The sequence below is a fragment of the Hypanus sabinus genome, chromosome 5 (assembly GCF_030144855.1).
Source record: "Hypanus sabinus isolate sHypSab1 chromosome 5, sHypSab1.hap1, whole genome shotgun sequence".
Lineage (NCBI taxonomy): Eukaryota > Metazoa > Chordata > Chondrichthyes > Myliobatiformes > Dasyatidae > Hypanus > Hypanus sabinus.
Window position 1 is genome coordinate 142,764,376 of NC_082710.1, and position 13,992 is coordinate 142,778,367.

A 13,992-nucleotide genomic window follows, 5' to 3' on the forward strand; every position below is an offset into this window, starting at 1 on the left:
ATTTAGTTTTATTTTTATTGAGAAAGCAGCCTAACCTGTTCATTTACTTAATTTGCCTTGTTTTGTTGAAAATGTGATAGTGTCAGTCAAATTTTGTTATAAAATGACCAGAAAAGAACCTTTTTAAACTCTTGACGGTTTGTGCTAACTGGTGTGGAATGGAATTGATGGTAAATGTAGAGATCTGCAGACCATGGTGCTTGTCTTCCAGGCTGTAAAATAACATTTTGGAGCTTGGAAAATCATAAGAATGGAAATTAAAAGGCAGAATAAATAATTAATAAGCTGCCTAAGTTAATGCAAATGCTGCCTTTTTTTGACAAACAGCCAAGCTTAGCATCTGGCTATTAAAATGTTACTGTGAAGTTGGGCTTAAGTAAATAACTGATCAGGTGCCAGTATCTTCTGCGAAGTTCTTGTTTGCCCACCTTTTACTTGTAAAGGGCATGTAGGCATCTGTACTCAATAAGCATCTCTTCTGTGGCTCAGTGTTTTAAAGGCAATCTAGATTTCGGAGAAAGTCAGTTATCATTTAACATTTTTCAACTATTGAGTTTTCATTTCCATCTTGTACTCTTTTTTGCTAAAGGAAGATACTGGATTTTTCTTCAAAGCATTCTTCTTCCATGGATCCAGAGCATAATACAGCACAGAAACAGGCTCCTTGGCCCATCTGGTCCATAACAACCACAGCATCCTCTCTGCTAGTCCCAGTTACTCACATTTGATCCATAACTCTTCAAGCTTCTCCCCTCCATGGACCTATCCAAATGCCTCACAAATATTGCAATTGTACCCTCCTCAACCACTTCCTCTGGCAACTTATTCTAGGTACTCAATCTCCTGTGAATCACTGATACCTTGTGAAATTTCCTGTTTTGTGGCTACAATACAAGATTGAAATTACTGTGTTACAAAAGTAAAAGACGAATAATGTGGCAGTATTCATGGGCTTGTGGGCTGTTCAGAAATTTGATTGCACAGGGGAAGTTGTTCTCAAACTATAGAGTATGCATTTTCTGAACCTCCTCCCTATAGTAAGGCAATGGTCTTTAAGATGGAGAGAAATTACCTCTCAGGTCTTTCTCTCCCCTCTTAACTTGTATCTGTGCCTTATAGTTTTGAACGCTCCAACCCTGGGGCAAAAGCTATCACTGTTTACTTTTATCCGTAATTTTATAAATTTCAGTGACACCTCATTCTCCTGCATTCCATGGAAGTAAGACCCAGCTTGTCCAACCTCTCCCTCTAACTCAGGCACTCCAGTCCTGGCAACATCTTTCTAAATCTCTTCTGCACCCCCTCCAGCTTGACAGTGTATTTCCTTTAGCAGGGTGAGCAAAGCAGTACACAATACTCCAAGTGCAGTCAGTGTGTCCGTACTCCTAAACTTGATGCCCTGAGTCATGAAAAGCCGCATGCTAAGCACCTTATTCACCTCACAATCTACTTGCACAGCCATTTTCGGTGAACTGCATACTTGTACTCCCCAGTCCTGCTGTTTGATTACACTTGCAGTGCCCTGCCATTCACGATACAAGTCCAACCCTGGTGTGACTGGCCAAACCACATCACCTCATACTATCTAATTTGAAATCAGCTTGTCATTCCTCAGCCCATCAGAATCACTTTATTGCCAGAATGTGAAACAAACCAGAATTGATTGTGGTTTGGTGCTAAGTATAAAACACAGGACAATACCGTAACAGACAGTTTACAAGACAATAGTGCAAGCAGCCATGAGGAATCAACAATTAGCACGAACATCAATAAACTTAAATAAATGTGAGCAAATGAACAGACTAAATAATTATCAACAGAACAAGGAGAGCAGGAAAGACCATTTAATGAACATTGTGCAGGGGTCGTTAAGGTATTGCTATTGAGTGAGTTTTGTTGAGATGCTGTATAGCTATAGGAAAGAAGCTTCAGAGATGATGTGTAGTCCTGGTGGTGATGTACTTGTAGTGTCTCCCTGATAGCAATTTGATAAATTGGTGACTGCTAGGGTGGGTGGAGTCACCAGTAATTTTTCCAACTTTTTGCTCTAGCGATGCACAGGTCTTTTAATGTCGGTAACTGGCGGCAAATGATCTTCTCTTTCGCTGCAGCTTGGACTGGCGGGAAACCAAACAGTTATAAAGATGGTTACACCACGCTTGCTAACTGATCAAGATCTTATTCATTGTAACATGCTTCGCCATCAACAAGACCCCCTAGTTTAATATCATCAGCAGACTTGTTAATTGTGCCTTGTTTTGAGGGTGCCTCTAAGAAGATGAACCTTAAAGTTGTATATCGTATACGTACTTTGATAATAATTTGGACTTTTTAATATTTGTACCCAAATAATTTGCATAAATAATAAATAACAGATGTCCCAACAGTGACTTGTGGGGAAGCCCAATATTCACTGGCCTTCAGCCTGAGAATCGACCTTCAACCTTCACCTTCTGCTTCTTATCATTCCCCTTCACCACCACGTACAAGAATAGGAAATGTCGAGAGGTCCATTGGTCAAACAGGGCAAATGTATGAGTGCGGTGGGAAGCATTGTCAGTATGGCTGAGTTGGGCTGACAGTACTGTTTACATGCTGTATTAAACAATGGCCATGACTGGTTAAAACATTTAGCAAGGTTTTCAAGATTCAACAAAGAAAAATGAATCATTCCACTTGTATTGCTGAAATTGTCACTTTTAAACTCTTGTTGGTTTTATTTTGGGTTTTCCATTCTTCCTTTGGCTCCTGTTACAGGAATAGGTCATGTTTAATTGGACTGCCTCGTGCAATCCTTGCTGATTTGACTTGATGCAAACTACGCATTTCACTGTTTGTTTCAATATACATGTTACAAATAAAAGCTAATCTTTAAAGATTGTTATCTTTAATTATCAAAATGGTAAATTACTTCAAAGTTCAGTTGATGAAAACTAAGTAAAAGCTTCTGATAGTATTTGCCTTTCACCGTTGGCCCGCAGTTGCTGTATCAAGAGTCATAGTAAAGGTAGTTTGGGTTGGGGGGGGGGGGGGGGTTGTGTGTGTGTGTGTGTGTTTTTACAGTTCCAAAAAAGGAAAAGCCCACAGCATGATTGATCCACACCCCATCCATGCTTAACAGCTGGAGAGATGTTCTTTTCATAAAATTCTACACCCTTTTTTCTCCAAACATATCTTTGCTCATTGCGGCCAAGAAGTTCTATTTTAACTTCATCAGTCCACAGGACTTGTTTCCAAAATGCATCAGGCTTATTTAGGTGTTCCTTTGCAAACTTCTGACTCGGAATTTTGTGGTGAGGATGCAGGAAAGGTTTTCCTCTGATGACATTTGTGCGGGTGTCGCTGCACAGTAGAACAGTGCACAGCCACTTCAGAGTCTGCTAAATCTTCCTGAAGGTCTTTTACAGTCAAACAGGGGTTTTGATTTGCCTTTCTAGCAATCCTATGAGCAGTTCTCTGGGAAAGTTTTCTTGGTCTTCCAGACCTCAACTTGACTTCCACCATTCCTGTTAACTGCTATTTCTTAATTACATTACAAACTGAGGAAACGGCTACCTGAAAATGCTTTACTATCTTCTTATAACCTTCTCCTGCTTTGTGGGCATCATTTATTTTAATTTTCAGAGTACTAGGCAGATGCTTAGAGGAGCCCATGGCTGCTGATTGTTGGGACAAGGTTTGAGAAGTCAGGGTATTTATAAAGCTTTGAAATTTGCATCACCTGGCCTTTCCTAACGACGACTGTGAATAAGCTGTAGTCCTAACAAGCTAATTAAGGTTTGAGACCTTGGTAAAAGTTATCTGAGAGCTCAATCTCTTGGGGTGCGCAAACTTTTGCCTGGTGCTCCTTTCTTTTTTTTCCACTCTAAAATTGTACAAGACAAAAATAATACACTAATCTTGCTTAAAATGTTGAAAGGAATGTTTCATCTTTAAATTTATGACCTTTGGAGATCAGTTCGTCTTGTACTCACTGAACTATTCGCAGTAACAGAAATCTTGACTGGGGGGGCGGGTGTGATCCAGTTCTTCAAATTAAATTGTGTGCATTAGTGTTCTAATTTCGAAGAAGTACACAGTATCATTTTTTGCCATTATCCTTAATGCTATTAGTTACCTGATACTTTTTTCAAAGGATGGCAGAACTGTGGAAGTGTGCAATGTGAATATTGAGAAATTGTCAGTTAAAATTACTTGGCTGGTTTCAGAAGGAAGCCTGACCTAGCAGAGCCAATCAAGTGGGAAACTTGTCAGGAAGGACAGTCCTTAAATACTTGGACCTGCACCATACTGTCTCCATAGAACACACAAAGGAAGGAGATAGGAACCATTGAGAAATGTTCAAGGTCTTTACTATGGAAAACTGAAGCATGTTTTATTTACAGTGTGCCTCCAAGCCAAAAACAAGAATTGTCATCTGAATAGAATTTCCGCTGACTTGATTCCTGCAGGTTCCAGCAGCAAAACATTAGCATTTATGGATTATATATCTGGCAAGGAAATTGTGAAATAATGGTATTACAGATTGACCGGATCAATTATGAATCTGCACATTTGGGTTATTCATTGCAAAAGCAACTATAAATATAAAAAAAGGACCTTAACTATTTGTTGTTTGTTTATACGTGAGGAGAAAATATTCTAACTAAATTCAATATATCCAATTATATGATGATAAGAATAGTATGTTGTATGACAATATTTTTAATATAGGTTTTGCATTGTTAGTTCTGAATTTTAATCATCACACCAACAGTAAGAATATGAAAGTTAAAATGTAAAGTTTAGATTACTTTAAAGATTAAAGTTGCAGAATGATAAAGTTGTTGTAATTTGCTTCTTTATCCTACAAAGTGCAACTGAAGAGTTTAGAAAATATTGAGAACATCGCCAGATTTTAAATAGAGATACTCTATTGTACTGAAGACAGTACCACTGAATTGGAAGTCCTTTCAATTTCAGTTTATTCTTCCTCTGCCCTACGCATACATTTAGTGGCCACTTTATTCAGTACATTTACTCATTAATGCAAATGTCTAATCAGCCAATCATTTGGCAGCAACACAATGCCTAAGAGTATGTAGATGGGGTCAAGAGGGTCATTTGTTGTTCAGATCAAACAACAGGAGGGGAAGAAACTTTGGAATGTTTGTTGGTGTCAGATGGGGTTGTTTCAGTATCTCAGAAATCGCAGATCCTTTCACATTTTCACACTCGGTAGTTTTGAGTTTGCAGAGAATAGTGTGAAAATTTTTTTTTAAAGTCTCCAGTGAGCGGCAGTTCTGGGGTTGAAAATGTCTTGTTAATGAGAGAGTTCAGAGGAGAATGGCCAAACTCATTCAAGGTGACACAACAGTAGTGTGCAGAAGAGTATCTCTGTATGCACAACACATCAAACCTTGGTGGATGGGCTACAGCAGCAGAGTCCATGAACACACAGAAGCACCCTCCATGGCCGTTTCGGAGGAAAGGGGAGTGCAAGGTCTGAGCATATGTTTGAACTTGCAATGAGTATGTAGTAAACGCTGTTGGCACTGACTGTGGTTAAAAGAAAATTATAATCAATGGCAGCTGTTGGATTTTAAAAAGATGTCTTTAAAGAGAAAGTTTGAAACTGTCTGACAATATATTAAGCAGATGGAAAGCAGCCTTTATGATCATCATAGGGCTAAGTATTGTAGCTTTCCTTTCTTTTGACTCAAACAGGGAATATGGTGCTAACTTCTTCCTCAATACTGTAATGTTGCAAATTGATCTTTTACTTTTATCGCTAAGATAGAAGATTTTTTTTCATTCTGATTTGCTTAGCTCTTTTTCTCTCCTGCTTTGGATGTTTATTTGTTTTGCCTTCAGCTCTCATCTAATTACCTTCTTATATGAGGAGTCTTTCTCTGTCTCTGTGCCTGACACGACGGAGTTCAGAAATGTCAAGGGGGATCACTTGAAACTTACTGATAGGTCTGGATAGAGTGTACCTCGAGAGGATGTTTCCATCAGTAGGAGAGCTTAAGATCCAAGGGCAAGCTCTTTCCTGAGGAGCTTCTTCAGTCAGAGAGTGGTGAAACTGGAATTCATTACCACAGAGGCTTGTGGTTGGCAAGTTATTTGGATATATTCTATTAGGGTTGGGGTTCTTGATTGGTAATGGGGTTAAGGGCGAAGGCAGGAGATTGGGTTTTAAAAAGGAAATTAGCCGTGATTAAATAGCAATACTGACTTGTTGGGCCAAATAGCCTAATTTTGTTCTGTATGTTATATGGTCTTCCTCTGCATCCACACCCTTCGGTGGTTTGCTGCTAAAGGTACAATATGGAAAGTGGCACCTTTCCTTGATGAGCTACACATGTAAGGGAATTAAAGAGGTATTTTATTTGTTAACTGCAAAGTGTTGAACAGTGCTACAGTGGAATTAGCAGAAGGGACGGGGAGGAAGTCAGAAGTGAAAGGAAATGGGGATATGTAGCAAGTTGCATGCATGGATGGTCAGGGTGAGGTGATAAGAAACTGAGAAGAAATGAGACAAATGTTAACCTGCTGATGTGTTGAAGCTGATCTGCTGGGGCATACCTGATATCTAACAGCATGTAGTTTCTGTATTTGTAGACAATTGTACTAGGACAGATTTTTTTATGGACCCCTCTACCTGAGAGCAAATGCAATACTGTACTCTATACAGTAATTAGGCATATATATGCGTATGTGTGTGTATATATACAATATGGTAGTAATTTTATGTGTTGTACTGTACTACTGCCACAAAAAAAATACAAATTTCATGATGTGTGAGTGATGATAAACCTGATTCTGATATGGGTCTGTATTGTGGACCGAGAGTGGGAAGGGGGCAGTGAGAGGGGAATTGTGGTAGGGAAAAGGAGAGGAGAGGAAGCAGGAAGCACCAGAGAGACACTCTGTAATAATCAACAAACCAGTTGTTTGGAATGAAATGACCTTGCCTGATGGTTCAAGGCACCCATGCACCCATGCCACATTCTCTGCCACCTGTCCCACTCCCCTCCCACTTTTGCACAGTGCTGCAGATCGATTCTGAGTTAGTAATTCATTGCTAGTGTCATTTTAAACTTCGTCATCCTTGCCTGCTGTGGACAAAGATGCATCTAGTTAAGTAGGTTGCTGTATTCTAAAGTACCCATAACTGAAATAAGTGTTGTGGATATATTTTGGGATTGGTAATTATTTGAGATGTGAACTTAGGAAGGCAGGTCACGTACAGGAGCTAATCTTCCATTTCCTTGACATTACCAGTGGCCTGAGGCCCAGTCAAGGCACTTTCAGCTTGGTCCAGTCAGCTGTTGGTTATTAGCAGATTCCATGACTTTTCCCATAGCTGGCTACAATGATACAAGGACACAAAAAAACAGGAACAGGAATAGGCCACAAAAGCCCTCAAAGCTGCCCCACAATTCAGAATAGTCGTGTCTCATTCACCCCAGGTCTCAACTCCTCTTCTTCACTAGTTCCATCCGATTCTTGTAAAAGTGTGCCTACCTCTTTCAAATAAATACCAGAAAAGCTCTTCCAGCTGGTAAGTCCCTGGAAACATTGGTCTCAGAACTTCCATTTATGTTGAATATTTGTGGATATCATTGACATTTTAAACATTCAGAACCACTTGAGGCCTGTTTCAAAAAGTGTAAACATGTAAATGATTCCTAATTCTTTTAAAAATTAGAAGACTAAACAAGCCCATATGTGTTAAACTAATTTAATCAAATTAAATGCTGCCTGTGCCTTTCTCCTGGCAGCCATTTTCCCCCATTTATTTTAATGGGTCTGCTGTATATTCCAGGTTAACTGGGCACAAATTCAGCCAGTGGATTTCTCAGCCTGAGCGCATGAAAACCTGCAGACGTTTCTGCTGCAATGTTGAACTGCATCAGGACTCCACTAATGCAGTACGGTGTTCCGTAGTCAGCAGTCTGACAAGTGGAAATCTGCAGTACAGTCTCCGCTCAGGATTAGCCCAGTTACGAGCATGTCTGCTGGTAAGTCCTCATGGACCTCGGCAATAGATTAACCCCAATATGAGATTCTATTTAGGAAACTGGGGGAAAAATTATACTATCCAGCTGTGTTACTTCAAGAGTTGACATGGTGAAGTATTGATACTTATTTATTAATAGGGAAGGAAATGTTAAACATAGACCCAGGCCCTTTAGTACACTCTATTATTGAACTTGAAGCCAAATTAAACTAATCTCTTCTTCCTTTGCGTGATCCTGCCCTTCCATTCCTGCATATTCAAAGTCCAGTTTACTGTCATTTTGCACTAGTGCTTGTGTGCACAGTTGTAATGGAAAAGCTCACTTGCAGCAGCATCAGAAAGAGATAAGCAACATTCACAGGGAAAACACAAATTGAACAAATTGTACACTGTTCTTATTTTTAAAAAAAGAGCACAGTTCGTACAAAAGAAACACAAGGTCCAGTATAACGCAAAGTGGTCAGTTCTGAAGCAGGGTCTCGGCCCAAAACATCAGCTGTTTATTCTTTTCCGTTGGCACTGCCTGACCTGCCGAGTTCCTCCAGCACTTTTATGTGTTTTGATCAAAGTGGTCATAGTGTTGCTATATACTGAGATAGTGATTAGTGTTGTGCATGTTGGTTTGAGAACCAACTGGTTGAAAGGATGTAGTTGTTCTGATCCTGGTGGTGTGGAACTTCAGGCGACTTTATCTCCTGCCTGATAGTAGCTGCAAGTAGATGGCACAGCCAAGATGGTGGGAATCTTTAATGACTGGCATTGCCTTCTTGAGACAGCACCTCATGTAGATACCTATTTAAAAGCCCCTTGAAAGTCACTTTCAAATCTGCTGACTACCATCCGTCGCAACACTGCCAGCCACCTACCTCACTCTGTATTTTTTTTAAAAACCTGCCATCCACATCTTGTTTGGACATTCCTCTCTCAGCTTAATGCTGCTCCATTTTCCTTTGCGCTGTCTCCCAGAATATAGGAGGAAGAGGAAGTCAGGAGAACACACAACTGTCATCACTGAAGGGTCAGCAGTGGGAAAGGTTCCTGGGCATCAGTATCTCAAAGGTTCTGCCCTGGGCTCAAACATAGATGCAATCTTAAAGCAGGCACAACAGCACCTCTACTTCATTAGGAGTTTGAGGAGATTTGGTAGGCCAACAAAGATTCACAAATTTCTGTAGATGCATGGAGCAGAATACTCCAACTGGTTGTTTTACAGTCTGGTGTGGAAGATCCAGTGTACAGGAAGTTGTAGACAATTGTAGACTCAGCCAGCTCCATGATGCACCCAACCCTTCCCACCATCAAAGATATCTTCAAGAGGCGGTGCCTCAAGATGGCAGCATCCATCACTGAGGAGCCTCACTATCCAAAACGTACCCTCTTCTTGTTACTACCATCAAGAGGAGGTATAAGAGCCTGAAAACTGGCACTCAACAGTTTAGGAACAGTTTCTTGCTCTCTGCTATGAACAGTCCATGAATACTACCACATTATTCCTTTTCTTCTGCATTACTTATTTATTTTATCATTTATATTAATGTTATGACTTTGCATTGTATGCTGAAAATTTCATATCTTATGTCTGTGCTGGTAAACCTGATAGTGATCCTGAATTGAGAATGCAGCACTGCTTCAAATAGTTCTGTAGCTTAATCTCAAATCTCATTTTTGTCTGTTGCGTCACAGAAACGTCATCTCCACCTGAAATAGCCCATCACCTATTACTATACATTAATAAATTTATTCACATTATACACACAAAAATCTGAATCTTCAAACTGTTCTTGAATTTTTTTTTGATCTTATTTATCACTAAAAAAAACTTAGAAATGTCATTGTTACCTGCAGAATGAACCTACAGTTATGAAACTTTTTAAAATAATTCTAATATTCTTTGTGCATTATGTACTGGCATTCAACAATCCTCTTCAAAAAAGGTGTAGTGATTGGATTTTAGGTGCTTTTATATTATAAGTCCTTTATGATGATGATTAATAGTGTTCTAACCCTTTTAAGTAAAAAGAAAGGAAATACTGGTTCCTTAATTGAAGGGAAGGACTAAATTGAAGAAACAATGAAAAATGTCCTGGTCCATGATATTAGGGGGAGGAAGAGACACAGGTGTATGTTTTGATGGTAAATTATTCACCTCTTTTTTCCACCAGTGTTTTATATCTTATAGTCATAGATCTCAAATAATAGACCATAGATCTATTCCATTATGTTGACCCTTGAATGATCAGCTTGAGTACATAGATGGGTGGGACCTTGCAGGTAACTTGTATGCAAAAATGCAAAGCGTGTTTTTTGTGTGGCAGGAAAGTACAAGGGTGGTATGTTGGCTTGATAAAGAAATTAGTTGTGGAATTCAGGAAAGGGAAGTTGTGAAAATACATACCAGTCATCATTGAGTGGTCAGTTCTGGAAAGGGTGAGCAGCTTCAAGTTCCTGGGCATCAATGTCTCAGAAGATCTATCCTGGGCCCAATACCTGGGTGCAATCTTGAAGAAGATGCGTCAGCGGCTATACTTCATTAGGAGCTTGAAGAAATTTGGTATGTCACCAAAGACGAGCAAATTTCTACGGAGAACATTCTGACTGATAACAACACTGCCCAGTAAGGAGGCTCCAATGCACAGAATCAAAAGTGCTGCAGATGTTTGTAGACTCAGCCAGCTCCTTCAGGTGATCTACAAAAGGCAGTGCTTCTAGAAGATGACATCCATCACTAAAGATCTTCACCATATGGGACTTGCCTTCTTCTTGTTACTACCACCGGGGAGGAGGTATAGGAGCCTGAACGTTCACTCTTAAATGATTCAGAAACAGCTTCTTCCCCTGCATTGGAGTTCAGACGCATCTGTAAAGAATTTGTGCGTCTTCCCCATGAACAGATAGATTTCCTCCCACGTTCTGAAAACCTATCAGCTAGTAGTTTAATTGGTCATTGTAAAATTGTCCTGTGATTAGGCTAGGATGAAATAAGTGGGTTGCTGGGTGGTGAGACTCATTGGGCCGGAAGGACAACAGAAGCCTGAAGGCATACACTCAACGATTCAGGAATAATTTCCCCTCTGCCATCCGATTTCTGAATGGACAGTGAACCCATGAGCACTACCTTACTACTTTTTTTCTCTTTTTACACTACTTAGTTAATTTAGCCTTTCAAAATATATATATACTTATTGTAATTTACAATTTTTTATTATTATATATTGCAATGTACTGCTGCCACGTAACAACAAATTTCACGACACATGCCAGCAATATTAAACCTGATAATGATTATGCATGGTAACTCTAAATAAATAATATTCTAATGTACAGTAATTTGCTGCTGTCATAAATCAATGTATTTCATGCCATTTAAAACAATGATAATTAACTGATTCATACTCTAACCAAAGCAGCTGGGATTGTTCTCTCTGGAGTGAAGATTCTTAAAGGGAGATTTAAAAGTATTCAATAATGTGAAAGAGTTTTTAAAAAATGAAGAGAAACAGCAGATACTGGCCAGTAAGACACACTTGAGATGATTCGCAAAAGAACCAGGATAGAGATGTAAAGCAATTCTTTCACTAAGTGAAGAATAGTCTATAATCAACTGACTTTAGAATTCATGGGGAGTTCAAAAGAGAATTGAATCTATATTTGAAAAAATTTGTAGGGCTATGAGGAGATAGTGGGGGAGTGGAACAAAATATATAGCTTATTTAAATGGTATGAATCTGTCTAAAGACTACAAAGATAAGGATGGCTATCACTAAAGCAGCTGAACAGGAAATGCTTGCACATGAAGGAAATTTGCCGTTCATATAAAAGATGCAAAATGAACTTATCAAACTTGAATATAAGCATTGTAACTGAAAGCATCATTAATGCAAATTTTATTACCCAAGCTATAGTGAGTGTAGGAAAATACCTTTTTTAAATAATGATCTTGCAAGTCTTTTATTTAAAGGCAAATCATTAAGGATGATTTGGAATCCTCCTCCTGACCTAGAAGCTATGATTCAGACATCATTAAGACTGTGTATATTAAGGCAGAGTACAGATTGATATCATGTCCTATTCTGCCCATCCTCTCAAGATTATAACCACTTAGGCTCTTGTCAAACAACTTTAGCTTATCATATAATGAGTTCCTCTCTGATCCCATGGCCTAATTCAAACTTATTAAGATTTTTGGCTGCAAATAATTAACAATCACAGATTTAATATTACCTATTAACCTTGATTCTTCGCCATTTTTTGGAAATGAACTAAGAACTTCAACCTATGCACAAGGAGATGTATCCAAATCACTTCTGATATACCTAGCTCAAAATATAAGACTATGAGCCTGAGTCTTAAATTGTACAACCAATTAAAAAGATTTCTCTTCATCTATCTTGTCTATTCCCCTTCATCTTGAACTTACAATCAAATCAGACACAACTTCCCCAATATTTAGGATCACATACTGGTTGATGGACAGAAAACATTGGCCTTCAGTGTAAAATAACTTGATTACAAGAGTAGAGATCATTTGCTTTAATTATGCAGATGTGGAGGGAGACCACGTCTGAAATATTGTAGTGTTCCGATCTGCTTAAGGTCGTTCTTGCAGTAGAGAGAGAGAGAGAGAGTAAAACAGAGATTCACCAGATTGATTCCTGGAATGGGGAGGAGGAAATCAAAGTTGTCATGCATGGTGGAAACCACCTCAACGGACATAGGAGGTGTATCCATTTGGGTTACCTGGAGAAATCAGCGGTAGCAGATCATGCCATATGCAATGACCACAGGATTGATTTTGATGGCACAAAGCTACTGCACCGTGCCAATGGCTTTTGGGACTGCCTGGTGAAGGACGCTATTGAACTAAGACCAGAGAGTAAGAATTTCAACAAAGGGGAATGTCTTACTCAAAGTTAGAACTGGAATACGATTCTAAACAAAATGGAACAATAGAAACCTAATTGGTTGAGGACAAATCAATCAGCAGGGATGGACGACGGGAGTTCAGTATATATACTACCAGACTAGACGTGCCTAGGCATCATCCTTGATGAAGATGGAGTAGTTTGTCATCAAAACATCCGTTAAAATCGACCCAGCTGAAAGCTCGAGAGTTTATGGAGCAATTAAACAGATCTCATTGAAATATACAGAATACTTAAGGGGCATGACAGGGTTGTTGTTTTACAGTGGCTGGTAATCAACAATCCAAGCACAGTTTCAACATAGAAACAGCTTAGCAGAAATTACTTCAGCCAAAAAATAATGAATCTTAGGAATTCAGTTCCTGAGACTATGAAATCTCAGTTACTGGATGTACTGTATACAAAACAGATTTTGATGGAATTTTTAGTTAAGGGAATAGACTGAGGTGGCTGAGGAAAAAACATCAGCCATGATCTTACTAAATGGTCAAGCAAGTGGCCTTATACTGCTGATTCTCTTGCTATGTTTCAGGGAGTACCACCTCATTGTGTTCAATAGGTGCTCATAATTTAACTATTGGTAACCAGGTATTTGGGTAAATCTACACTGCAGTCATTTTGAGGCAATGAATCATTTTCAATGTGCGGTGGCCAAAACTGCTCACTAAGCCCCAGGTGTTATTCTCCAGGGCTTCATGTATTCGGATCATAACATCTTCTTTCTTTAAAGACCAGCAAACCGTTACACTTAGATTACCTTCTGTAAATATCGTTGACATTTTAATGAATTACCGGAAGGAGCCTGTCATCTCTGTGCTTCTGGCTTTGTACCTCTCTACAACAAATATTACATTGCAGGTGGTTGTCTGTTTCTGCAGGCCTTTGGACAATTGCTTGTTTCTGTCTCTAGAGAACTGATGCCCTTTCATTGTTTTAGTGATGGGAAGGAGAACCTCTCCTAGTCATCACCACCTATGTATTGTCCCGTTTCTTCTGTTACCCACATGCCAACACTTAATGTACCATTGCTGCAATCAGTCTATCTATTCTTATCTTTTATAAACC

The 13,992-nt window shown here is 39.2% G+C and overlaps 1 protein-coding gene across 11 annotated transcripts in view; it reads left to right on the forward strand.

Moving 5' to 3' along the window:
* mbnl2 (muscleblind-like splicing regulator 2) overlaps nucleotides 1-13,992 on the forward strand; it is a 133,860-nt gene that overhangs the window by 64,564 nt on the left and 55,304 nt on the right. The window contains exon 2 of one of the 11 annotated variants that reach the window (XM_059970471.1): nucleotides 7,811-8,006. The exons of the other annotated variants lie outside the window; for them this stretch is intronic. Within the exon in view, the coding sequence (XP_059826454.1) occupies nucleotides 7,857-8,006 (150 nt within the window). The 5' untranslated portion in view covers nucleotides 7,811-7,856. The remainder of the gene's footprint in view (nucleotides 1-7,810; nucleotides 8,007-13,992) is intronic. 11 annotated transcript variants of the gene reach the window in all.